The 23,732-nt window shown below is 45.3% G+C and overlaps 1 protein-coding gene across 15 annotated transcripts in view; it reads right to left on the reverse strand.

The window, feature by feature from the left end:
- Positions 1 to 23,732, reverse strand: part of PDZD2 (PDZ domain containing 2) — a 372,225-nt gene that overhangs the window by 60,174 nt on the left and 288,319 nt on the right. For 11 of the 15 annotated variants that reach the window (XM_082453653.1, XM_082453655.1, XM_082453645.1 and 8 more), the window contains 2 exons: positions 23,327 to 23,543; positions 17,899 to 18,054 (listed from right to left, as the gene is read on the reverse strand). In XM_082453653.1, coding sequence (XP_082309779.1) covers positions 17,899 to 18,054; positions 23,327 to 23,543 — 373 coding nt within the window. The remainder of the gene's footprint in view (positions 1 to 17,898; positions 18,055 to 23,326; positions 23,544 to 23,732) is intronic. The other 4 variants (XM_082453654.1, XM_082453651.1, XM_082453657.1 and 1 more) reach the window with 2 other exon arrangements.

The following is a 23,732-nucleotide window of genomic DNA, read 5'->3' on the forward strand; positions in this document are numbered from 1 at the left end:
AAACGTAAGTGAGTCTTTCCCGAAGGAGGCAGATGTGAACCACTAGAGGCGGATCCAATTACTGCCCCCCCACCCAAAAACCTAGCAGAAAGCAGCGCTTCTCGACCCCTGGAATATTCAAAACCTGAGGAAAAACAAATCTCATGGAGCAGGTGGCAGAGGTATTAGCCTTCACCAGCTCATTAGGACAGAAGCTTCAGAATCCTCGACAGCAGGTTTGGTTCATGAATCTGCAGAGGGTGTTTTTCCAGATGAGTAAACTGGGGAGGAGAGATGCAGCTTCCTCCAGGCTAAGCACGTCTATGCCAAGAGGCAGTGGAGATGGAAAAGGAGGCCCAGGACTGAAAATGTCTGCTCTTGAGAACTGGAACCTCTGGCAGAGGTTCAGTCCACACCCAACGCAGTACATCAGGGAGGCCTACGCTTTCATCTCAAAGTGTAGATGCAAATCAAGAAGCTTTTGAATAGAAATGAAAAGCACCTTAAGTAGGACCAGGTTGATTTTCCTCCACCCAGACTGGGAGGTAGATTCTTGCCACTGGGTTTAAATTCATGGTCACAGACTCCAAACAACTGCTATAGACTGACTGGCATCTTTTTAAGAAAAGCCAAGAATATTTTTTACCATCAACCTCTTTTACTTGCTATTACTGAGTCTGTGCTATAGCCTTGGGAGACCATTCTCCATGGGTCTCCCCCATTTTCTGTGTGGCTTGTGAACAGGGGCATAGGCTGTTTCTACTCTGGATTGTCTATCTTTTCAAGGATGTTGGATGAACAGCCTAGAAGGTTAGAGACAGTGTCTCAGAAGGAAGGGCCTGGTTTGTTCACTGTCCAGTATAATCCTGTCTCTTTCTGGAGCAAAGGGCCATCAAGTTTGCTCCTAGCCCATCATAAAAGATTCAGGTTGCCTACGTTCAGGGTTCCCAGCTGTGAAGCAAATCCAATGTGTATGCATCTATCTGAGCCCCTCTGCTTCACTTCCATAGGCGGGGGAAGTGGGAATTACGCAAACAGGAAGCTCTAAACTGGGACTGAATCCTAACCTGGGATTGGAGGAAGCCAAAAGTTACTTGCTGTGCCATGAGTAATAAAGTCATTTGTCTCTGACCCAGGAATCTCATGTCTTCTACCAGCAACCATGAAACTGTAGTGTAAAAACCTCAGACTTCTTTCAGTTCTTGACGGGGTCTTTGGCAAAATTAAATAAGATCCTGGGAACAAAATTTTGCCTGGGACAACTGTCCAGGGGCTAGGAATTCGTTCCTTTTTTTACATGTCAAGGGTGTGGCGCCAACGACTTGAGACTATTATGGGTCCATTTACTCTTTGTTCATTTACATTTCACTAAAAAGTAAAGCACACAAGAGACATGCTGTTGAACAAATTCAACTTTCTTGGAGCTGAAACAGCCATATTTGTTACAGTAGAAAACAGCCCAGTCTGCAGATGGTGAACAGAACCATCTCTCCCCAGCACCCAGCATCAAGTACCTCATTTTTCTAAGACGGAACAAAACAAGAAATCGGAATGATCAAAGGAGGCCATTAAGTACTTTGGTTTTTAACTCAAAGGGTCAAGGAAATTTAAGTTTGGATGTTAATTGTTCTAGATTTTAACATCTTTGGATTATGACTTGCAAAGGGATTTGAATTTGTTGGTATTTTAATTGTTTGAATATCATTATTATGTTGACATTTTATCTCATTGCAGAACCTCTGAAAAGCTGCACTGGACAATGTGGCTAGAAATCATTTTGGATGAGAAACGGCATAGGGATTGAATTTTAGCTTCTGGCAAATTTTAGTCCTCTGGAGGCGGGGAGCAAACCATCATTCCCCATGAGACAGGCCCCCTGGGTCCAAACTAAAACTCTAGTACTTAGAAACGTCCTGTAACTGCTGTCCAAAGCATTTATGAGATCTCCTTGAACACACTGTGACTAATATAATGCTTAACCCCTAAGCATCATCTGTCTTTCTCAGCTAACTCTTGAAGCCTTACAAACAAACCATGCAAAGGATGGCTTTTATCTCCAACTATTTCCATTGAGCAAGCACATCTGATCCCAAGGAAAACTGCAGGAGGACTGGTTGCACCCAGCTCATGCCATGTTTTTACGGTTCCCAACACTTGAAAAAAAAACAAAATCTGCAGATGTGACAGAAGACATCCAAGCTCCAAATCCCTAGGAAGCCATGTGGGCTCATTCCCCTGGTCAGTATCTACAGGACAGGGGAGGGTGGTGATTTCTCTATCATGCTTCAGTCACACTAAGCTTATTTTTAGGCTTCCAGAGGAAGCTCATTTTCCAAATCTCTGGGGCAGATGTTCGAGTGACCAAAGGAGAACCAGATGGCCATCAGAGGCCAGCGCTGGGAATGAATAACCATTCAGAAAAAGGGAGTGGGAACAACAATAAATCAGCCTAAAGTAGCAAGAAGCCTGTGAGCTGACTGCAGAAATTAAAACACAAATCTCCTGCTACGCTAGACTCACTGCTTTCCAACAAAGAGACTAACTCAGGACTGAAGAAGAAAACAGTAAAACTGAAACGTAAAACTGCCCCCCCTTCCCCCCGCAGCATGCTCTGGTCCACGCAGAGCGTCAGATGCAGCTGGGGGAGAAGCAGCAGCTGATGTCAACTGAGGTGCTCAGGCTGTGGCTTCGCAAATGAAATAATACTGTCCTTGTTCTATCTGAGCCCATTTCCCGTTTTCTCCCATTTATCATCCCCAAACAATGTGAACAGGCTTAACACACTTTGTTGGTGATTACTTGGATGATTTTTATGCATACAAATTAAGTAGATCCCTTGGTCCTTCAGAAAGGTGAGGCAAAGAAATCACCTTTAAGGGTACAGAAATGTAATCAGTCATTGGCCCACATCTGCCCCTCCTGTGGTGCATTTGCATGTGTCACCCACCCAAGGAGAGGACAGTATCCTCAAGGGACTCTCAGTTCATCAAAAATAACAGGAGACGCAGAGGCAAGAAGGAGAATCTGCATATGTCCCTCCTTGGTATCAATTTCAAATTGGGCAAGGCAAGCCCAGACATTCTCTACAAAGCAGGGAGCGCTCACTCTCGCCATGTTCCCATGACCTAGTGAGAAGACTGGGGTTTGGAGTTCTTCTTTGGGTTTGTGGGCTGGCTAGTGAAGGCAGACCCTTGGGTCATTTCTCAGCAGGAGCTGGCTGTCTGCTCGCCTTGGACACATCTCTGGGAGCAGCAGGCCTGTGATATGCTTAGTCCTAAATTCTAGAATGATAAAATCGAAGTTGTGTGTACATATGTAGGAAAACCGCAAGACACACAAAATGTAGACGTGGGAGCGCTATCAAAAAAAAAAAGAAAGGCATGCAAAAGACCTAAGAAGTAAACAGGAAGATTGGCAGGAAAGAAAATAAGAGATGAACTATCTGAGGTGCCCTAATACAGCCGCTGAGTCAAATCCAGTTCAGCAATAATGGTAAACAGGTCAGATTTTTCCAGCACCTTTTTTCTATGCAAACATTTTAAGGAAGTTTTACATGATACTAAGGCTTATTGCAATAGAAAAAGACTGTTTTAACTGGACATGCCATTTAGGCAGATTTTAGATAAACAGTAACTGGTGGTCATGTTGAGGACATCGTGGTGAAGTTTTGGTTTGCTGCTAAGTTCCAGGCAGTACCCTAAGGCCATCTGCTGCCTTTTCCAGCTCAACACAAGCTGTACTCTGAGTTCTTTATTTTCCAAGAGTGGCGTTGAGTTCACGCTGATTTGCTGGTATATGTTTCTAAGGGCATGTACTTCTTGAAGAATTGGACTGGAAAGCTGAGATGTGTTCTGTGGAGCCCACAGGGGAAGTAGTAATAGGGGAGGTGGTCCCAGGCTCACACATGATCTCCCACAGCAGGGGTCGGAAAACTGCTGCCTGGGGGCCAGATCTGGCCCCATACCTGTCGCTGTAAAGTTTTACTGGAACAGTCATGCCTATCAGTTTGCTTATTGCCTATGACTGCTTTTGCACTGCAAAGGCAGAGGTGAATGGTTGCAACGGAGATTGTTTGGCCAGCAAAGCCTGAAATATTTATGATCTGGCTTTTACAACTGCCGACCTCTCATCTACAGGAATAACTCATACCCAAGCTCTATCCATCGCCCCACCTCCATCCCTATCCAAAATCACTGGGAACAAGCTGAAGAATTTTAAGAAACATAACTTTATGAGTTGAAGGGAAAGTACTGACAAGTAGAGACATTTTAAGGAAGCTACTACCGGAGACAAGGCTTACTGTTCTACCACAGTATTTCCTCTAAAAAATCTGTGTCATCCAGGCTTTTGTGATTTCATCTTTAGGTTTCATTTAAAAATGATCCTGATAAGAAACTCATTTGAAGGCTTCCCTGGTGGCGCAGTGGTTAAGAATCCGCCTGCCAATGCAGGGGACATGGGTTCGATCCCTGGTCCAGGAAGATCCCACATGTTGCAGAGCAACTAAGCCCGTGCACCACAACTACTGAGCCTGCGCTCTAGAGCCCGCAAGCCACAACTACTGAGCCTGCGTGCTACAAGTACTGAAGCCCGTGCACCTAGAGCCCGTGCTCCGTAACAAGAGAAGCCACCGCAATGAGAAGCCCGCGCACCGCCAATGAAGAGTAGCCTCCGCTCACCACAACTAGGGAAAGCCCGTGTGCAGCAGCGAAGACCCAGTGCAGCCAAAAATAAATAAATTAATGGGAAAAAAATGCACATACTTTACTAAGTGTCATAGGGTTATTGGCCACCATTTGCCCTGGTTTAATCACATTGCTTTGTTAACAAACATACTGCTTAGAAGAGATGGAAAGGGTTTTGTGTGTTTTTTGGTCTTTGTTGTTGTTGTTGTTGGTGGTGGTGGTGGTGGGAAAAGGGGAGAAAATGGCTTAGAGAAGAAGAAAGGAGAGGTTTCTGGGGAGGATACAACCTCTTAAGGGAGAGGGGAGAGAATGGGTGCCTCAGTGGGGGGTTTAGAACAGTATGAGGATACTGGGCTCCAGGAAACCTGGGGAGAGAGCATCCAACAAGTAAGGAGGAGCAGATGACAAGAGGCTGGAGGGTTCAAAGGTAAACAAAGTCCCACTCAAAATACTGCTTTAGGATCAGTCCTGCCTTCAGAAAAAAACGGGGGTTGGGGGAGCAGGAAACTTACTCCTTGGTGGTAACCAAGCAGCCCTGCTTGCAGAACCCGGCTCTCCAGGCAGCCGGCTGGCCCTGCTCCCTTCCTCCATTGACGTGTCAGACTGCTTCCTGCCTTTCCACCCTCTGGGCCCCTCTCCTTCAGTCCAGGCTCTGCTGACTTCTCCGTGGAGCTATAGCAAACACCTCCACCTCCATCTGCCTTTCTTCAGCCCAGCTCTTCCTCTACCTCACTGCTTGAGGAACCTTAAACCAAAAACTCTGACCCTGTAACTCAACTTTAAAATCATCAATGAGTATATAGCTTGTAAAATAAGTCATAGTTTTTTAGTGTGGAACTAAAAGCATGGGCTGGACATTTGCACTTAATTGACTATTTGTTGATCCTTGAACAAGCCTTAAAATTTCCTATTTGTGGACCACTGTACGTGTTATTTTTCCACTCCAGGGTGTCACCCACTCCTGTGGGTGTTCCTGTGGAAATCCTATGGAATAGTCAAACATCACCCCATCTACTGAGCCCTCCCTGATCCCGGGATGGAATGAGACATCCCTCCTCTAGGTCAATATAGCATATGGCTCCTAAAGATTTATTATACGGAAGAGGTGAATATAAAAAGTATAGAAATAACTATCATTTATTATGGAATATAACAAATCCTGTAACAGAGGAAGACTGACTGCTACCTCTTCGAATCCCCCAAAGCACCGGGCATGGCGCTCAGCATGTAGATGGCTATGTCAAAGCTGGTTACAGTCCAGTGTTGGCTGGTACTACGACTTGGTTGTGGACACCTGCAAGGCCACATTATCAGCTTCTGAGATTGTGTCTGGTGTCAGTGGGATGACTGTTAGGAAGAATTAGAGATGTCCGCTTTGGGAGCTGAAGAGGGGGTGTGTGGTGCCATGCAGGCTACCTATTTGCCACCACTAGCTTAAAAGATAATTCCACAAATATTTATTAAGTAAATATGTTTGTTTCTAGGGGAAATAAATTTGAATATCAGCTTTACCAACAAATTTTTGAAAACATCTACTCCTTTATAAATCAGGAGGCGTCTTTCTGATTTTTAAGGTTTTTTTTTACACATCTTTACTGGAGTATAATTGCTTTACAATGTTGTGTTAGCTTCTGCTGTACAACAACGTGAATCAGCTGTATGTATACGTGTATCCACATATCCCCTCCCTCTTAGGCCTCCCTCCCACCATCCCTATGCCATCCCTCTAGGTGGTCACAAAGCACCGAGCTGATCTCCCTGTGCCATGCAGCAGCTTCCCACTAGCTATTTTACATTTGGTAGTGTATATATGTCAGTGCTACTCTTTCACTACCTCCCAGCCTCCCGTGTCCTCAAGTCCCTTCTCTACGTCTGCTTCTTTATTCCTGCTCTGCCAGTAGGTCCATCAGTACCATTTTTCCAGATTCTATATATATGTGTTAGCATACGGTATTTGTTTTTCTCTTTCTGACTTACTTCACTCTGTATGACAGACTCTAGGTTCTAAAATGTGAGAAACAGACAAATGGAATTGGCAATGAGAGAAAGCAGAGATGACAGAAAGCCGGAGGGATTAGAAAAGTCTCTGAGGAATGAGGGGCTTCAGAATTTCGAGAGTCAGGAATAGAAGGAAGGATATCCCAAGTTAAGAAGTTAAGAAGTTAAGAAGAGGAAGAACCAGAAGGGAGAGGCATGGATTTATTTTTTCTGCAAACATCATTCACTGAGCTAAATCAGTACTTATGTAAAAAGCTAGGCAAGCAAAAGCAAGCAAACAAAAAGCTAGGCAAGCAAACACAGTTACAATAGGCGGTGGGTGAGGAGAATTCTATTCATTTTAAATAGCTCTACTTCTTTGAGAAATTTCTGCCCTGGATTCCAGAGGGGAACTTCTGATCTCTCATATTTTGCTGTGTTTTTATTTCCAGGCTCTGTACTACCATGTTGCATACAATGTGGTGAAAAAAAAAAAAAAAAAAAACCAAACCAAAACCCCTTCAAATCTTCCACTTCTCATGAAGTCTTCAAGTCAGGTGTGCTTTTTTCTAGCATACATTGCCTATTTGTCTAATTCACCTATGCACTGTCAAAGTGATTTTCCTAAAAAACAAAACAAAACCCCAGCACAATAACTGGAATTGAAACTAAGTGGAGATATCCTGTTTCTCTTAAGAGAGTGAGACTCTGTGTATCAGCACCATCTCCATGTAAAGTCTCCAAAGACACATACATCTCAAGGATTTCTGTTACCTTAAAGGCTTAGCAAAGCTCATAAATGAATAAGATATATTACCTAAGATACATGCTGCACAAATGAGTCCCAGAATCCTGATTTTTCCCATGGGTAATTGCCATCATATTGTCTATTTCAGTTCCATTTCTGCACTGCCACCTTCCTTCAATCTTAATATATTCTACTTTACATTTCGATGGGCAGACCATAGACTTCAACTCCCAGTGGACATATACAACTAAATTAATAAGGATGATATTTATAAGAGGAAAATTCATAACAAGGGGCAGGGCTAAAAGGCATCTTGTAATACTGTAATGGAATACCCAAAGACTGGAACCAACTTACCTGAAGTGATAAAGTCACTTCATGACCACTATGGTGTCAGTTTCATCAAAGAAGTTAATGTGGAGGCAAAGAAACTTTATTACGTGCCCTCGTAGTCCATATTTTATTTCCACTGAAATGTGAAGGAATTTTTCAAATCCAAAAATGATCATAAAGTTGACTGCATACTAAGGGGATTTCTTTAAACTGTATTTCTTACGGCTCCACGCTGTGATGTCAACCTTTATAGATCGGGCAGCCATCAGGCACTCCCAACACAGATTCACGATGTATAACTCTATGCTACTGTACTAATGTACACGTACACCATAAAACACAAAACAATCTAAAATGAGATGAAAATCTATACAAGTTCTAATACTTTCTGCCCACACCGCAAGGGACTATCTGACTCCGCCCCAACCCTGCCCTGGGCTGTGCTCACACTACTTTGGAGACCACGGCGCTGTGAGGCTGTAGATTACAATATTTGCTTTCCTATGCAGATCACTTGAGCTGTTTACTTCCTTGAGAACTGCAAACTGCTCAGATGAAAATGCAGCACAAAGCCAGGTAACGAGTTGGAACAGGCCCCAGAAAATGTGCCAGGGGAATAAGCTTAATTCAAACTTCAGCAGTTTTCTGGGCAATGCATCCAGGCCAAATAATTATTCTTACCTTATTTTCCCCCCACCTATTTAAATAATCACTTCATTTCCTTAAGTATGAAACCAAATCAAACAAAAAACCACCCCCGAATTTAAATCTTATTTTCTTAGACTAACGAGCCTTGCAGACTTGTCTGTCTTATCTCGCTCTGGCAGTTCCACGTTACCGCCACGAGCTTCAGGCAGCCTCTCTGACGTGGCCTGAGTTACCTAAAGAGTTGCTTAAGGAACATCTAAATGCACTGAGGTCTACTTGGGGAAGTCTAAGATGCTGAAGGGAAGGAGAGGGTAGTTCACAGCTTGGGACAGTGGAGAAAGGAATATACAACCCGGGGGAATTACGGATCAGTACGAGTTCCTGCCTGCTTTGGGTTGGTGGTGGCAATAATACAGCTTCTGCAATAACCACACCAGTCTATATACCAGGAGCTGATGTCTGCGAAGGCAACGACAGCCAAGGTGTGCAAGCAAGTCTGTGTTCACAAAGGATGCAGAACGGGCTCGGGGGTCTCTGCTTCCGAGTTTCCCACAAGCAGCACAACCACCATAGCTTCTCTTCCCGTGCCCCAGACTGCAGGAAGGAGGGAGGCAGTTGGGGGGCCTAAAAGCTCCTCTTATCTCAAAGCCATGCGCAGATTGGTCCCTGGGCTTCATCCAGCTCCCAGCCAGGAGACTCTTAGGAGCCCTGCCACTCTGGGTCACGTCTGGAAGTTGCCATATGGCTAACAAAGGTGTGTGGTCGAATGGGCTGCTTTCTACAGTGGCCACCATCTTTCAAAGGTTTGCTCTTTAAAATCTGGGTGAGCATCAGAATCACCTGGGAAGCTCCTGAAACTAGACCCCACTCAGATCTGCCAAATAGGCTTCCCGGCGTGGAACCTGGGGATTGGACGATCCGCCTAAACCTCACCCTCCCTGTGCGTTTTAACATACACGAGAGCATGGAGCTACCTGCGTACATTCACGCGTCTGCTACACACAGCTCTTGCCCTCACGTGTTTGAAATGCGTTCACCTTTTCCTTCCAGGCCCTTTTGCTTTTCCCTCGTGGCTGCCTTGGCTATAACGTGACTTGTCCAGGGGAACAGGTTTGCTCTCAGCAGAGCTCAGCGATCTTCTCTCTCACCGAGGATTTCCAGCCTATAAAACAGCAAGTATGCAGCAGCCAGCCCCCCAAGGTTCCTGGTGCCTCTCACACTGTATATGACTGCGTACCAGAACCTGCATCTTGAGACTCGAGGTTCCATGCTGTCCTCCCTGTGGCCTTCTTGGCTAGTCTTTTCACTGACATTCCACCTACTACTTCACCAGCTCCCTGGGGATAGTCAATCCTTTGCTGTGGTTGATTTGTTAAAAGTTCCCTTTTCTAAATTCCCTTTCTAGCTGCTAGCAGCTCTGGAAGCTTAACCAAACAGAAAATAAGAAATCTACTCATTTGTTAATGAGGTGGTTCCACTAATGTCCTATTTTAAGGAAAGGGACACTGTTCTCCCAGTGCTATACTTGGAATGCTTGGAAAAATGATCTTGTATACACTGATATTTGTATACCAGATGGAAACTCCCAAAAGGGAGAGGCAGATACAAACAATAGATGCCTACAATGTGCCATGCCCATTTAAAATTCGTGGTGTGCTGGGCAAGACGGGCAAGTCAATGGAAGGTAACTAAGCCTTGTGATGAGGGGCACGCAGGAGCATTAAGGAATGAGAGAGGGAACATCAACCGTCCACCTTTCTGCCCACCTGTCCAACCATCCATCCATAATACATATTGAGAGCCGACTGTGAGCAGACCTGACAGGAGCCCTGTCCCCATGGACCCTCTCCTCATGGGGAGGATGACATTAAGCAAGCAGTCATGTGTATAAATATGTCTTTACAGTCTGTGTTAAGGGTCATGAAGGAAAATACAGCATGTATTACAGGCATGAAGGATATGCGTGTCCAGGAAGACTTCCTGGAGGAGGTGAGTCCTAAAGTTAGATAAGTAGAAAGTGAAAGCCCAGGGAGAAGGAAAGACTGTTCCTGACCCAGGAGCAGATGCAGGACGTCTCTAAGCAGTGGCTGCCCCCGCCCTGTGCTCAGAGGGACCCTGAGACGCGGCAGCAGAGCCACCTGTGCCCATGTGAGCAGCCTGTCCTAACGCCCTCCCCTCGAGGCTTTAGTAAAGAACATCTGCTCCCCTTACAAAAAGCTCGGGGAGTCCTGAGCCAGTGTCTCTCTGCATTAATAGTTTTACTCTGTGAAGACCTGAGTTTTCAGTCAGACACTAGGACCTTCCTGTTTTAACACTAATCGCAAGTTTACACTCTTGGTGTTCTCTGTTCCTTGCATTAGCCTCTAAGTTCGATTCACCAGAAAAATCTAGCTCAGGCCCCAGACAACAGACAATCCCACACTCTGACTTCACCAGCAATGGCACCCTCAGACACTGCACTGCAAGCCCTCAGGGCCCAGGCTCCTTCGGAAGCACTTAAGAGCCAACACTTTATCACGTATTCAATCCAAATAAAACACAAGAGAGGGGCTTCCCTGGTGGCGCAGTGGTTGAGAATCTGCCTGCTAATGCAGGGGACACGGGTTCGAGCCCCGGTCTGGGAAGATCCCACATGCCACGGAGCAACTAGGCCCGTGAGCCACAACTGCTGAGCCTGCGCGTCTGGAGCCTGTGCTCCGCAACAAGAGAGACCACGATAGTGAGAGGCCCGCACACCGTGATGAAGAGTGGCCCCCACTTGCCACAACTAGAGAAAGCCCTTGCACAGAAACGAAGACCCAACACAGCCAAAAATAAATAAATAAATAAATAAATAGAATACCATGGCCAAAAATTAGAAAAAAAAAAAGAACAAAAAAATAAAACACAAGAGAGCCTCTCCTTTCTCTCCGCATATAGACGAACATCTACCCCCAGGATGCTGCCTTTTCCAAAAGACTGTGACTCAGGTTCTCACACCTCAGGGTTAAGCCATCAGCAAACGAAGAATCAAACACCAACATCAGACTTACAGAATCATAAGATCCAGTTTGGCTCTTCTTTTCTCCTTTTGAGAGGTGAAGTCCTTTATTCCTTCTTAAACCCTAATAACCCCAATGTTCTCCAAGATTTTCCAAACCGGTGATTCCAAAAATGTTAGAACTGATTCCCTTGATGCCAAAGGAAGCCGGATACAGGTCTGCTGATTGATGTGCTAAACAAAATCTTCCCAGCTGAGCTTTGACAATTGCAGATTTGGCAACAACAATCATTACTTCCATTTTTGTTTTGTTTTTGTTAAATATATAAAAAGGGAAAGACAGGTTCCTAATCACTTAAGAGGTATCACCCATTCCACATCCTGTTATATTAAAACTCTTCTTCCTCTCTTCATTTTAAAAAGAGCCACTCCCTCAGAAGGCCAGATATATTTTTTTTCCTTAAAAACCTCATTTAAAAAAAGATGAAAAAAAAAAAGATGAACTAGATGCAAACTATTATACATAGGATAGATAAACAACAAGGTCCTACTGTATAGCACAGGGAACTGTGTTCAATATCCTGTGATAAACCATAATGGAAAAGAATATGAAAAAAAAATGCATAGCTGAGTCACTTTGCTGTACAGCAGAAATTAACACATTGTAAATCAACTATACTTCAATAGTTAATTTAAAAATAAAAAAAGATGAACTATAATTATTTACACTTGAGAAAGGATACTCACTTTTTTCAATAGCTAATAATAATGCATGTGCCACTCATTTTATTGGAGGGCTCTAAAGTTCTCAAATGTTAGCCTTAGTCCAAATCACCGGGAAGGCTTATTAAAAAAATTTTTTTAGATGCCACCTCGGAGTTTCTGATTTAGCAGGTCTGGGGTGGGACCTGAGGATTTTTATTTCTAGCAAATTTCCAGGTGATTCTGACGCTGCTGGTCTGGGGAACTTTGAGAACCACTGTTCTACAGATACATTTATGATTGAGAAATATGTACTGAGTATGTATTGAATACAAGGTACTTCACTGGATACTGGGGGTCCAACGAGGTATACCTGACTTCAAAAGTTTATAAATGTAAGTATTTTCTTTCTTCTCCCAAAAAGATATGTAGCAACAAATAAATAGAAAACAGCAGATGCTAAATGCCAGGTGAGTAGTGATTAGCAGATTTGGGGGAGCGCCAGGGAGGGCTGTGTGCGCGCACATGCATGGTGTGTGTGTGTGTGTGTGTGTGTGTGTGTGTGTGTGTGTGTGTGTGTGTGTGTGTGTGTCTGTGTGTGTGTGTCTGTGTGTGTGTGTCTGTGTGTCTGTGTGTTTAGGGCTGCCAGGAGCATATACAAGAGGCAAGGCAGCATAGGCAGGCCGGAGCCAATGGCTCCACGTTAAGGAGTTGTGATTGTAACTTCACTGTGATTGAGACCCACTGAAGGACTTTAAACGAAGTGACATGGTCAGATTCTCACTTAAAAATTGTCACTGCAGAGCAGAAGACAAAGTGGAGTAGAAAGCCTTGAGAAAGAATGGCCAAGCGGGCAGATCGGGACCGCAGTCGGTATGGGGGAGGGGACTAGACTCAGCTATTTCGGAGACCAGGCTGGCAGTCTTTAAGATGGGGGTGTCTGTGGGAGGTGGAGGGAGGGCCCTCCCTCTGAAGCCAGACCCCCCTGAGATGGATGACAATCACGTACATGCCTGCGGGATTTCCCTGTCCCATCCTTGCTCCCTTTTTCTTGCCTCTGCGCCTCACACTTGATGTTCACCACGTGCTTCTATTCTAAGCACGGCCCGAGCTTTTCGAAGGGAAAACCTCATGGCTGTTTCCTGTAGCCATGAAGAGATAACTCACAAGAGTGCTCATGGCAGATCCTGAGCGTTTGTATTACTTTTGCTCCACCTAAGTGCTTGCAGCGTCCACGACTCAACAGGTGCAAGAAGAGTCAAAGTCAGAGTGGAACTCGGCTGCAGGTTTAATCATTATCATCTGGGAAGTAAAAGGCTCTGTGACTTCGCTGATTAAAACAGTACCAGGTTTCTTTCGTTTCAGTGGTTCGATAGTGTTTAAAAATTATAAAACAAAGAGTCTTGGATTGTAAACGTAGAACTGAAACATTTCTTTTTCTCAGTAGTTCAGCACCTCTGGAAGGCCCAGCAGCGCAGACCCTGGGCAGATTGTGAAGGTGGGAAAATGTCATGTGCCCACTTCCTGGCTCTGCAGGGCTCTGGCTCACACCCGGGTCGTCTGGCTTGAAACCAGAGCTCAAGAGAATGGCTGACAGATGGTGGGCGTTCAGGCAAGGGTGACAAGCCAGGGAGGAAGCCCGGTGTCCCCTCTTCCGTGATGCTTTGTGGGGGGGTGCAGTGGAAGGTGAAGTGGGGCGAGGTGGTGTCCGGGGCACAAAGAAGGCAGAACTAACTGCCAAAGCAGGATGAGTGCTGGTTTCTCCACCAACGACAGTGGATTTGGGATTTGCGTACGAGAGCTGGGGGTGACGTGACGGAGAAACCCAGAAGTACGGCCCTGAAACGTGTGTACTTGTGGGGGACGATTGCTCAGAGTCATTTGTTTCTCCTTAAAGGCAACCTAAAATTTCCCAAATAAAGTGTGTGATGACGGAATGCACTGAAATTCCTTTGGCAAAATTGCAATAATAAGCATACACAACAATATGTGATTAATTGGTAAACTTTTTAAAGATAATGTTATCGGTGATGATGGGACCCGGGCACTGCTGGAAGTGTAAATTAGTAAATAAGCACTTCTCCTGCTACAAGATATCTAAGCAAATAAGAAAATGAAAAATGTGCACAGAGCTACATGGACAAACATGTTCTGTACAGAATTCTTTATAATTTTAAAAATTAAGTATACATGTGACTGATGTAAATGGAATTTCTGGTAGACAATTAGTAAAATAAATTACAGCATATCCATGTTATAAAATATTAGCCGTTACAAATCATGTTTCAGAAGACCCTTTAATGACATGGGGAAACGTTCAGGATCATATCATTAAGACCATAGCAAGTCTCACAAGTATGTTAATATAAGGTCAATTAAAAATATATATGTGCTTAAGAAAAAAAAGTCAAGTAGAAAGGCATAGCAAAATGTTAAAGACGGCTCTCTTTGAACAGTAGGATTGTGGGTGATTTGTATTGTCTTTTGCGGGTTTTTTGCGGTCAAAAAACCCATTTATGTAGTGGAAATATTACTTTTGGAACCCGAACAACTCATTTAACTTATAATTTAAATTATAATACATTTATAAAAAACATGATAAATTTATAAAACTATAGTAAGTTTAAATTATAATTTAAATAAAAACATGTAACATGTAACACATTTAATAAATGTAATGGCCCATTTATTAGAGCAGTATTTAGTGTAAGAAAATTCCTAGACAAATAATTCCTTGGATTTTTTTTTTGCAAGAGATTATGAATTATGAGATTAAAAAATATATGCGAACTATAAGCTCTCTACAGACTACTGTGCCACATTACTGGCTCCGGGCTTTCTCAGAGGAGGTGCAGGTATGTTGCAGAGTTTTCCTCTCTTTAAATCCTGAGCTTACTTAGCTCTCCATTGAAAACTGGCTGAGCTGGGCAGGGCACAGTTGCCGAACAGTGGGATCTGTTCAGCAGGGGCGAGCTCTCCAGACTGTGGGCACGTGAGGGGAGAAGTTGTGGGCTGGAGCCGGGCTGGAGAGCCACGTCTGGTTAGAAAGGTGGGAATAGCGGAGTCAGGCTGGAGTTGGGAGGTCTGCTGGCTGGACTGCCACACGCTTCATTCCCCTTCTGTACAGAGGGTGACTACTGCACCAACAGAGAACGGCGAGGGCAGGGGAGGTCACAGGGAGGAAGGGTGGGCAGACTCAGAAAGATCGTGGCCTTAAAGGATGGGTGGACAATAGCGGGAGAAGAGACACATGACGCTCAGCCTGTTCCAGGCTTATCCATGGAGCGTCTCTGTAGGTCATTCCTATAGGGGCGGGAACGTGGATACTGCCCCATCAGCCCTCTGAGGCTGCCACGATACAGTCAGCTACGGGCCAGGGCTGTAACTGTAATGTTTATGGTGGATAAACCTAGTTAGATTTTGTTGTCATTTTTTCATTAGTTTTCAATGAATGCTTGTCCCGTTGTTTGTTTCTAAATTTATTTAGTTATTTATAACTCAGCACCAGATGTACTGGCTACATTCTAGGGATTCACTGGGAACTCAAGCCAGTCATCGCATTCCCACATCTCATGGAGTTCACAGTTGGACGAGAGAAACAGATTTTAATCAAATAATCACAAATCTAAATGTAACAAGCAGTTCAGGGGAAAGCCATATGGTCTTGGTATGAGAGCTAAGAGATTTAATATAGATTGGATATATTCTGGAAGTTTCTCTGAGGAAGTAACACTAAAGGATCCAAAAGATGAATTGGAGACACAGAGAGATCAAACGTATGGACACCAAGGGGGAAGGGTGGGGTGGAATGAATTGGGAGATTGGGATTGACATATATACACTATTGATACTATGTATAAAATAGATGGCTAATGAGAACCTACTGTGTAGCACAGGGAACTCTACTCAACACTCTGTAGTGACTTAAATGGGAAGGAAATCCAAAAAAAGAGGGGTTATATGTATACGTATAGCTGATTCATTTTGCTGCACAGCAGAAACTAACACAACACTGTAAATCCACTATACTGCAATAAAAATTTTTTAAAAACCCAAAAAACAAAAATGAATTGGAGTCAGTCAGGCAAAGAGGATTCCAGAGAGACAGAACAGCATTTGCAAAGGTCCTATGGCAGAAAAATGTACGGTCATCATGAAGGACTGCAGGAAGGGCAGTGAGCTTGGCGTGAGGTGAGGCCCAAGAAGTGGGCAGAGGTCAGTCAGGGAGACAGTGGAGGTCATGACCATTAGTGTGGTCTCTATCCTTACTAAAATTTTACTAAAAGTAAAATTAAGGGAAAAAGTAAGGAAAAAGTGGCTACTGAATAGTGTCATAATACAAAGAGGCGGGAATAATCACACAGTTGTCTTTAAACTGTTTACTTTAACCCCATCCATTCAGCTCTGATTGACCTGCTTTACAGGTTAGTCTTCTGAGAAAGCTTTCCTTTGAGGGAAAAGCTGTTGGAACAGTGTTTGAAATCAACAATGGGCCTGTACAGGACCTCTGGGAAAATTACAAAAAGTACCACTTCTTCAAGATGTTTTCCTTCTTTTACTGGAAAATTGTTTTAACATACTGATTTTCTTAGATCAAAACTCTTTACTGCCATCTTCCAGAAAACTGTCCGCATAAACATAAAAGCCTATGATGTTTACAATGTAAACGGTGCTCCCTTAGATGTAGCACCTTTGTGCAGTCCACAACCTGCACCACCATACTCAGTGGCCCTGGAATTCCCGTGATCATAAAGAAAGGGGAAAAGTAACTTTTTCTTCCTTAAATTCAAATAGCATATCATGTAAATGGGAAAAGTGATTTTCTTTTTTGTCTTCTAAGGCAGAGGTCCCCAACCCTTTGGGCACCAGGGACTGGTTTCGTGGAAGACAATTTTTCCTCGGACGGGGTTGGGGTGGGTTGGTTCAGGCGGTAACGCGAGCGATGGGGAGCGGCAGGTGAAGCTTCGCTCCCTTGCCCGCCGCTCACCTCCTGCTGTGCGGCCCGGGTTCCTAACAGGTCGCGGACTAGTACCGGAGTTTGGGGAACCCTGTTCTAAGGCCTAATTATAAACAAGACTAATTTCCCAATGCTTACCCATGCTGACTAGGTTCAGTGCTGATGGGAAGGAGTAAGGGTTCCAAATGGCAGAAAGAAAGCACTCACCCTAGGGCTGGTTGGATGGGGAACAGTGGCTAACAAGGTTTTACACTAAAAATGACAAATCTACCAGATCTGGGATACAAAGAGGAGACCATAGAGCCGCAATGCAACCACAGTTAACCACAAGCCCTCCCGACTCTGTGCCAGACCACGCCGGGGAGCAGCCCACAAGGGCGTGAGGCATCACAGGCTGGGTAAGGAAGCGCTATGAGCCGTGGGAAAGTCCTGATTTCATGAAAACTGGGAGACACATCTATACAACTTCACCTGAATGGGTTCTGTGTTATTTTAACATTCCACTTTCAACCAGACATCTCTCAGTCTAAGTTTAAATTCACAAACGATAGTTTTCAAACACTATATCAAGAAGTAGCAATAAAATCCTTGTATATATTATTAGACTTCTTAGAAATTGATATACGCACTGAACTCAATACCCAATTGCTCTTGTATTTCCAGTGTCAATTCCAGTGTCAATTTTTTTTTTTTCTTAATAAAAAGTATTACCCTCACAGATTTTTCTGGATGATTCTGACAAAAAAATAAAAAGATGCACTCTGGTCCTCTCCCATCCTGGTCTCGACCATACTATCTATCTCAAGCTTTTATCTCTGATCCTGGCACCCATGTCCTCGGGAAAACATCGTCCCAGCAGAGTAGCCCGGGAAAGCACAGGCACACTTACTGCTCCCTGGACGGAAGACGATCCAGTTCCTTCGTCCTCGTCCCCGTCCGGCTCCTGGTCTTCGTTGTCGGTCCAAGAGGACACGTCCTCTACCGAACTGGTCAGATCAGGCAAACTCTTAGATGTTAGCCTGAGGAGGTCCTCTGCAGAGCTTTCCTGTGGGGACACAATGAAAGGCCCACGAGTTACCCCATGATGTCAAGGTCAAGGTCAAGGTAAACCTAGCTGAGTCAACCGTGGGTGGGCACGTGCTCCCAATCCAAAGACTATGTGGAGTGCAGGTTCCACATTTCCAGGGGTGCAAGGTTACCTCAAATGTCAGGAGTATGGACCCAATTCAAACCCAGACCATTTTTTTTTCTTGATGAATCTGTGTTTCTTAGGTGAATGTTTCCATGGGCAATCTAAACTCCCTGAACTTAAGATCCTTTGATGCCCTCCCCTGTCTTACTTTCAGGATAGAGTTTAAACTCCCTCATTGGCAGGCTAACATCAGAGATTTGGCCTCTGCCCAGCTCTCCAAACTCACCCCCCTCCATTCTCCCCTCCCTTCTATTCAAGCTGTACTGACTTTCAAACACGCCGGGCTCCCCCCTGCCCTGTTGCCTTTTCCACCAGCAGCTCCCCTGCCTAGACCACCCTTCCTCTCATGACTAAGGCCTCTCTGGGCAAAGCTTGAGCATCGTCTCCTGCAAGCCTTCCTGGATCACCTCTGGAGGCATTTGCCTCTCCTTTCCCCTCTAATGTCTTCTACTATTTATCGCCTCGCTGTGTGTGTCTAACTTACTCATCTATCTCCCCTGCTTGTCTGAGAGTTCCCCAAACCATGTCTACTCAGTGCAGTGTCCCCAGGCCTAGCTCAGAGCTCAAACATCCACCATATCCTCCTCTCCCTCATTTCTCATCTCACAGGCCCATGGTCACTAGAAAGAGATTAGATTGTTTAGTGAATCACAATGTCAAAGTGGAGACTGATAACGTCTCTGCAACGAAAGCAGCCCTTGAACAACTTTTAAAGGTCAACAAAAACACATGGAATCAGACTCCATTAAGATTAGACTCCAAAGGGGGCTTCATGAACACAGCCCTTCCTTCCTACACACAAATAAGGTCAGAATGGGTTGAGGGATGCAGGCGAGATCAGTGAGACCACGTGACAATCCCAAGGACAAATGAGGCACACACAGGAGCCGAGAGCTCTCCTGGGAAATGACACAGCACATGAGGCCAGGGACCGGGGCTGCAGGGCTGATCTGAGGCCAGAAAAAAGGAGCAATGTGTCCTCTCCTCTTTCCCCCATACCAGCAATTTCTACAAGGAAGGAAACACGTGGAGAGTTTTGATCATCATATTCCTTGGGGGTTGACAGAAAACAGAATAACAAAAAATACCCATCTTATACAAGGGATGTTATAAACTACTACTGAGTTGGCACCTGGTGACAATGTCGTTTGTTACTAGTTTGATGCAGTTTCCACCTTCAAGGTACCTGAAGCTCATTCATTTTAGATCAGTAATTTGTGAACACCATACTTTTAGACCTTGCCTGAGGAAGGGAAAAAGAGTTATTAATGAGAAAATGAGTTGAGCCCTCTTCTGTGATGTCAATTCTGCTCAGCTATTAATAGAAAGCTTAAAAAAAGTGAAAGTCCCTTGGGGGCTTCCCTGGTGGCGCAGTGGTTGAGAATCTGCCTGCCAATGCAGGGGACACGGGTTCGAGCCCTGGGCTGGGAAGATCCCACATGTCGCGGAGCAACTAGGCCCGTGAGCCACAATTACTGAGCCTGCGCATCTGGAGTCTGTGCTCCGTAACAAGAGAGGCCGCGATAATGAGAGGCCCACGTACGGCGATGAAGAGTGGCCCACGCTTGCCTCAAACAGAGAAAGCCCTTGCACAGAAACAAAGACCCAACACAGCCATAAGTTAAAAAAAAAAAAAAAAAAAGTGAAAGTCCCAACTGCTGTGTAAATTTCACAATAGCCACAGGATGGAATACTCCACCGCCATAAAAAATGCTGCTCTAGAAATTTATTTCCTGATGTGGAAAGAGTTCTTATAGTATGTTACTTACCGAAAAAGCAGGTTAAAAATAATATGTAAGAACCGTATTAATAACAGATGTAATAATAAACTGGATACAATACTGTGTGATAACCATAAAGGAGCACATTTCTCCAAGTGTTCACTGTTGACCAACCACATTGTTCAGAACCCTTTATAGTTCACTGAATCTTCCGAACATCCCGTGAAGCAGTTATTGATTCTCATTGTACAAGTCAGACTTCAAGGGATGTAGTAACTTGCTCAAGATACACAGCTTTCAAAGGGCTGTGCTGGCACCTGAATCCTGGTGGGACTGCTTCCAGGTGCACTGTCTCCTTGTGTTTGATTCCATTGAAAAGAAAACGTGCGTGTATTTGCACACACATATGCGTTCCTGTCTGGAAGGACACGCCAGTTAGTGGATAGTTACTGTTGGCGGTGTTACAAACATTTTATCTTCTTTTTCTTCTCTATATTTTTTCTGGGCTTTCTACATTAGATATAATGAATACATATTTCTTGTTAATAAAAACCAACAGTGAAACAAAAAAGAGAGAGAGCACGAGAGAAAGCTGTATTGCTATGCACGTACTTCTAGGAATATCAGAACGAACTTGGATATTCTGAGTTTATTCATTCAACAAAAACTTTCTAAGCTCCTCTGTATACACAAATGACATATTTGTGTGGAAACATGAGACACCCTCTCCAGAAGAAAGTAACTGCTATATCTCCAAAACAATGCCTTAAAGTTTTGTGACAAGGTGACGATTATTTGCAATAATGAATTTAGATTTTTTATTACTCCTTATATTCAGTTAAGTCAAAAGTTCTTTTTCTTTTCTCCCTCTCTTCAAATATAAAGGCAGAAACAAAGCCTGTGGATGACTTGGTCTTGTGGGATGAAGAAGAGGAACAGATGCCCAGAGGTGCCTAAAGATTGACTTCTTTTTTCTCCTCCATGGATGAGCACCTTGGATGGTGTAGGTTAAGTTCAGGAACAAACAGCAGGCAGCTGCCGTAACAGCGTACTGCCTAGCTGTAAATGGAGCAAATGGGAAGGAGTGAAAGGAGTCGCAACTCTGAGGACTGGGTCAGCCTTAGGGCCACAGCTCAGGACAGCCGGCCAAGAGTCAACGGATTGAAAAGCAGAATGGACGCCTGTTCCTCAGCTCTGGATGCTGCTCAGCCCTACAAAGACCCCAGCAAGTGTCCCTAAATGTCCAAGCCTCTGGCAGGAACACATTATCTTTTTCTAATACCATTGGCTCTGGTGTCCTTTATATCTTATGCGACTAAGGGGCAGCATGAAACTCTGAAGTCCAATGAACCCAGGATGAAACTTGCTTCTGTCACCCACTGCTTGTGTGACCTCTGGGCAAATTAATTAACCTCTTACATTTTAGCTTCATCCTCTGAATAAAATGAACGAATGGCTCTCTCATGGGATTTAAGAATTAAATGAGATAGTAGGTACGAACTGTCTGGCACCCAGCGGAACCCAATACATGGGAGTGTCTTTCTTCCTTCAAGTCAGTGAAAATATTGGTCAGGCTTCAAAATCTGTTTTCAGAAATCTCATGTGTGCCCCTTAATTACCCATGAGTGGCCCCTTTTTGTTTTTATTTTATATTTTCTTTGTGTAGCATGTTTGTGGATAATGGCTGACATTGAAGAGACTTCCCTTCCTCATTTTCCAACTAGCAGGAGAAAGAAGTCAGCACAGAAATAAACGTTTGGGGGACATGGTATACTACCTGTGCAGAACCCCTGTGTTCTTAAGCTGCAGGCTGTGGGGAGGTGGGCCGTGCAAACATAGGACTGTGTGTGGTGCGTGTGTGCGTGTGCATGTGTAAGAACCAGTAATGCTTTCCAAACTCCCACCACATCTGGCCAAATGAGGAATTTGTTTCTCCTTCCCTCACAGCCTTTCCCTCCTCATGGGATTCACCAGGCTGACCAGGAACATCCCTAGCTTTGCCCCTTCCCCACCCCTAGAGAGGGGATGCCCCACGGCATCTCTGGGAGGGGAGCAGGGGGCCTGTGAATGGAGAGTGCCTCAACTCCTGCCTCCAGGGCCTCCATGTCAGCTTTTCCTGCCAAGTCTTTGCCAAGGCTCTATATTCTGGTTGGAAGCCTAAGGGTCTAGGTCAGGGACTTGGGGTAAACGGTATAAAGGGAGGAAAGCCGATTTTTCAGATGGCTCAAAATACTCTTCTCATCTATTTATTAAACACTCCCCCAGTAGGCAGTAGACCGTGCAATCTAAGAAAGAAAATATATAAAAACCTGTAGATGCTGGGTTCAAAAATCGCATCAGGGATAACCGGGGGAAACCAGCCATCCCGTCAAGAGCGTATTGCTGCAAAGGGTTAAGGACTGGGGGGCCTCACACCCGTTCTCCCGTCAGCTGGCTCTGGGATAAGCCCGTGGCTCCACTGCACAAGCCCCCGAGCCCTGTGGGCCCCTCCCTGGTCTCATCAGCAGCACCATCTCATCAGACAGTGGAGCAGATCCCAGACAGCCCAGTTCCTCCCCTCCTGCCACACAGCTGGGGCATCCTGCCGCCTCTACCCAGTTCTCTAAGGCTGGCGAGACCCCGGGGAGAAAGCAGATGGGGGCCCGGACCTCAGCACTATTTTTACACGTTCCGGGGGTGGGGGTGAAAGAAGCCCCAGCCCGAGGCTGGGTGACGAAGAAGTGGCAGCGAGACGGAGGGGACAGACAGACACCACTGGGCGTCAAGAACCAGGGTCCCGGCTGCACTGCCGGCGGCAGCATCAAGGCCTCCTCGAGACGGGAGCCCCCGCGGAAGCTCTGCCTCGCTGGCTCATTTGTAAAACTGAGGAGGAGGAAGAAGGCGGGGTGTGGCGGGACAAGCGGGGTTCACGAGGCTTCTTCCAGCAGCAACACTCTGTGCTGCGGGGAGCCCCGGCAGCCCGGAGCCTGCCCACGGCCGGCCCGAACCCCCTTCCTGCGGGACCTGGAAGATGCGCATCTCCCGCCCCCCTCCCGCCACTGCTGTCCCACTGACTTCCGCCATCTGCTCCTTGGTTTCCCTCTGGACCAGTTGCCACTCTGTCCACCCTGTCTTTCCTCCTACCCTCCCATTCTTCCCTTTTCCTTAGTCCTGTTATTGCTTTTCCATCTCCTAGATATACCCATCTAGGAGACCCTTAAAGGAAGGCAGGATGATTAAATGCCCTTTAGCTCAGGGCCCCTTGTGGGCTCGTGCCACAGAATCATGGCTATTTGAATGGCCCAAGGTAAAGGCAAGTACGTGTGTATGTGGGGGGGGAGGGGTTGTACATGGGGAGGGCTCGAAACCAAATCCACCACCACCACCATTTAAAATATTTTACAAAACAAACAAAAACCACCTACCTTGCTGGCCACCACCAGCTGAACCACTCCGGTGGCTGAGCGAAGAATGGCCACAGCTTCCTCGTGGGAGAGCCCGACTAGTAAGTGGCCATTGATTACCAGCAGCTCATCTCCTAAGGACAGTCTGCCATCCCTGAGGAAACGGAGATGGGAAAGAAAATCCCTCGTCAAGACGTTCTGGGCTGGAGAAGGGCCATCTTCCTGGAGCTGGGGAGGGCTGTGAGAGGGGACAGTTAAAAATGGGCTAAAGAGGAGAAGGGACAACTGGAGACAGCTGGGATGGGACTGCTTCATCCTTCCGTCTGCCCAGTTAGGGGACTGAGGAGCGGCACGGTTTCAGATGGTCGTTGAGTAACAAGCACCATCTCAAGTTACCACCATATCCCACGTCAATGTCAACGAAACG

This window comes from Balaenoptera physalus (assembly GCF_965194825.1).
Source record: "Balaenoptera physalus genome assembly, chromosome: 3".
Taxonomy (NCBI): domain Eukaryota; kingdom Metazoa; phylum Chordata; class Mammalia; order Artiodactyla; family Balaenopteridae; genus Balaenoptera; species Balaenoptera physalus.